Source organism: Phalaenopsis equestris, unplaced genomic scaffold (genome assembly GCF_001263595.1).
Source record: "Phalaenopsis equestris unplaced genomic scaffold, ASM126359v1 Scaffold000989, whole genome shotgun sequence".
Classification (NCBI taxonomy): Eukaryota; Viridiplantae; Streptophyta; class Magnoliopsida; order Asparagales; family Orchidaceae; genus Phalaenopsis; species Phalaenopsis equestris.
Window position 1 is genome coordinate 95,637 of NW_018165428.1, and position 3,300 is coordinate 98,936.

A 3,300-nucleotide genomic window follows, 5' to 3' on the forward strand; every position below is an offset into this window, starting at 1 on the left:
CCACTCCCACCATTGGTCCCATGTCATTGTCCGCTCAAAAAAAAAAAAGAAAAAAATGCAAACCAAACAAAAAATATAAAATTCTGTAGATATTTTACGCTGAATCAAACAACTTTAAAATATTTTAAATACAATACATTATTTAACATTGTATTTCTTTATCAGCACACCAAACAATCCTTTAATGACATTTTGTTTATCTCACTTAAATATTCAATCTGACTATATAAATTTACTGAAGTAGGAGCTCAAATGATTATGTAGTTGGATATGAAAATTATTTATCCAAATGGCATTGAAATTTGTTCTTTCTTGCTTAAGTGATTGTTTAAAAAACAAAAAAAAAAAACAGAATATAAAAATATCCCAAATCTGTGCTAAACCGATGCATCACAATTGACTCATCTCGGCTGTAATGTATGGTAAATTCAAATTTTTCATTCAACATGCATCCCAAATAGACAAAAATCTCCGAAATCAACCACAAGAAACTTCAGATAAATAACAAGACAAACAAAATCTAGCATCTGATACAGCTATTACAGCACAAACTGGGCAAACTAACAAAGCTTACATCTACTAAAGATCAAGGAAGAAGAAAGATATAAAAAGGAGAACCACATAGAATGATTCATCAGTCTAGCTGTTCAAAGATTTAAGCAAAGCGCATCAGATTGCTCAGCATAGATGAAAACTAACAGGCTAATATATTGTTCTACCATCTCCCTCCGTGATAATATCTTTAAATGCTCCTCCACTTGGGATCATCGGTAAGACGTGCTCCTGGTGCGGGACGATGACATCCAGTAAGTAAGGACCTGGAGTCTCCAACATCTCCCTTATGGCTTCCCTCACTTGGCTCTTTTTAGCCACACGAGCGCCAGGAATATTGAAGCCCTTTGCAATAGCTACAAGATCTGGATATATATCTGTCTCATTAGAAGGATCACCCAGGTATGTATGCGCTCGATTTGCCTTGTAGAAGCGATCCTCCCACTGAACAACCATGCCTAGATGCTGGTTATTCAAAATCATGACCTTTACAGGGAGGTTCTCGATACGAATCATCGCCAGCTCCTGCAGATTCATAAGAAAGCTTCCATCTCCATCTATGTCCACAACAGTAACACCTGGATTTCCGACTGCAGCGCCAGCTGCCGCCGGAAGCCCAAAACCCATCGCCCCTAAGCCTGCGGAGGACAGCCACTGGCGTGGTCTTTTGTATGTGTAGTACTGCGTAGCCCACATTTGGTGCTGACCGACACCGGTGCTTATGATAGCCTCGCCATTTGTCAGCTCATCAAGCACCCGGATTGCGTACTGGGGAGGAATTGTATCTGCGAATTCCTTATAGCTCAAGGGATGAGCTTTCTTCTGCTGATCCAGCTCCTCCCTCCATGACGAAAAGTTGAGTTTTTTATCCAGACCTGTTTCCTGAATTAAGGAATTCAAGGCTTCTAGCGACTGCTTCATATCAGCACAGATGGATATATGGGGCTGCTTGTTCTTTCCAATCTCTGCTGGATCAATGTCAATGTGCACGATCTTCGCCCGGCTTGCAAAAGCCTCCACCTTTCCAGTAACCCTGTCATCAAACCTCACTCCAAATGCGAGAAGAAGGTCAGACTTATCCACAGCGTAGTTGGCATAAACGGTGCCATGCATTCCAAGCATTTTGAGAGAGAGAGGAGCGTCGGTAGGGTAGACTCCCAGACCCATCAGCGTACTTGCCACAGGGATTCCCGTGAGCTCGACAAAACGTCGAAGCTCTGGGCCGGCATTATTACACCCTCCCCCAACATAGAGGACCGGGCGGTGGGACCCGGACACCACGCGCAACACCTGTTCGATGAAATTTCGCTGAGGAGGTTTCGGGAGACGAGATAGATAACCTTGAAGACGAAGCGGAGGATCCCGGCAAGGGACAACGAGCTGCTGCTGAATGTCTTTAGGGATGTCGACGAGAACAGGGCCGGGACGGCCTGATCTTGCTAAGAAAAACGCCTCCTTTATCACACGAGGTATATCCTCGACGTCAAGGACAAGGTAATTGTGCTTGGTGATGGATCGGGTTACCTCCACAATAGGTGTTTCCTGGAACGCATCGGTGCCGATCATGCGGCGAGGGACCTGGCCAGTGATGGCTACGAGAGGGACGGAATCGAGAAGCGCATCGGCGAGACCGCTGACGAGATTGGTGGCGCCGGGACCGGAAGTGGCGATGCAGACGCCGGGGCGGCCTGTGGAGCGGGCGTATCCTTCTGCGGCGAAGATCTCGCCCTGTTCATGGCGGAGGAGGTGGTTGGTGATGGATGGCGAACGGGTTAGGGCTTGGTGGATCTCCAAGGATGCGCCGCCGGGGTATGCAAAGACGTCGGTGACGCCCTCAAGTTCTAATGATTCGACGAGAACGTCGGCACCTTTGCGGGGTTCGTCCAAGGAGAAGCGGTGGGATGGAGGTGGAAGGGTGGTGGACGGCGCGGGTTCGGTGGAGAATTGGGCAGAGATGGGGCGATGGATCTTAGAAATTACACGGGATTGGAGAGGGGTGAGATTTCTGGGGATGGGAGAAAGGAAGCGGGAAGAGGTGGAGGCAAGCAGGTCTTTGTTTCTGTTTCTGGATGCTGCGGAAAGGTTTAGTGCTGCCGTTCCGGCGACCGCCGCCGAAGAAGCCATAGGTAGACACAGCGAGAGTTTGTGGCCGAGATATTATATTGAGCTTCGCCCAGCTAAATTAGGGATGAATAAGAGGCTGAAATTGATTGGGCTGATTCTCAGAAACGTCTTCAATTTGGACCGGACTTGCGAGTTGACTGCTATTTAAATTGACTCGGAGAACAAAATGAATAATTTTGATAAAAAATTTACATACATATGGCTCAGTTCTAATTAATTTATTTATATAATATCTAAATTTCAATTGACATTTATAGTACCTTATTATTTATGTATAGAAACATTTATTTTATTTATGACATATTAAAATTGTAATATTTTTTTTTTTATGTGATGTAAAAGATTTTGATTTTAAAAAGGTAAACAAGCAATACTTTAGTGTTTAGATAGATAAGTACTTATGAATTGGGTAGTATGAATGTGAACTCTCCAATCCAAATTTTGCAAACCTTGAGATATTTACATCTCAAAAACTATATTGCAAGTTAGATATTAAATTGGACTAAATCATTTGAAATTATTTACGCCATTTTCACAATTTAAATATGATAGTTGAATATGATTTTAATATCAAAAATCGATGATGTTATTGTTATGTATACATAAAAAATATGGTTGAATGGA

General features: G+C 43.5%; 1 protein-coding gene across 1 annotated transcript; it reads right to left on the bottom strand.

Annotated features, from left to right (window-relative positions):
• Window positions 1-498: 498 nt before the first annotated feature.
• On the bottom strand, window positions 499-2,799 carry LOC110032632 (acetolactate synthase 1, chloroplastic). The gene has a single exon (XM_020736315.1). The coding sequence runs from the start codon at window positions 2,674-2,676 to the stop codon at window positions 703-705; it is 1,974 nt and encodes a 657-aa protein (XP_020591974.1). The 5' UTR covers window positions 2,677-2,799; the 3' UTR covers window positions 499-702.
• Window positions 2,800-3,300: the final 501 nt, after the last annotated feature.

Bases quoted from the DNA above. Each gene is read 5' to 3' on its own strand.
- LOC110032632 (XM_020736315.1), bottom strand. From the start codon at position 2,676: ATGGCTTCTTCGGCGGCGGTCGCCGGAACGGCAGCACTAAACCTTTCC.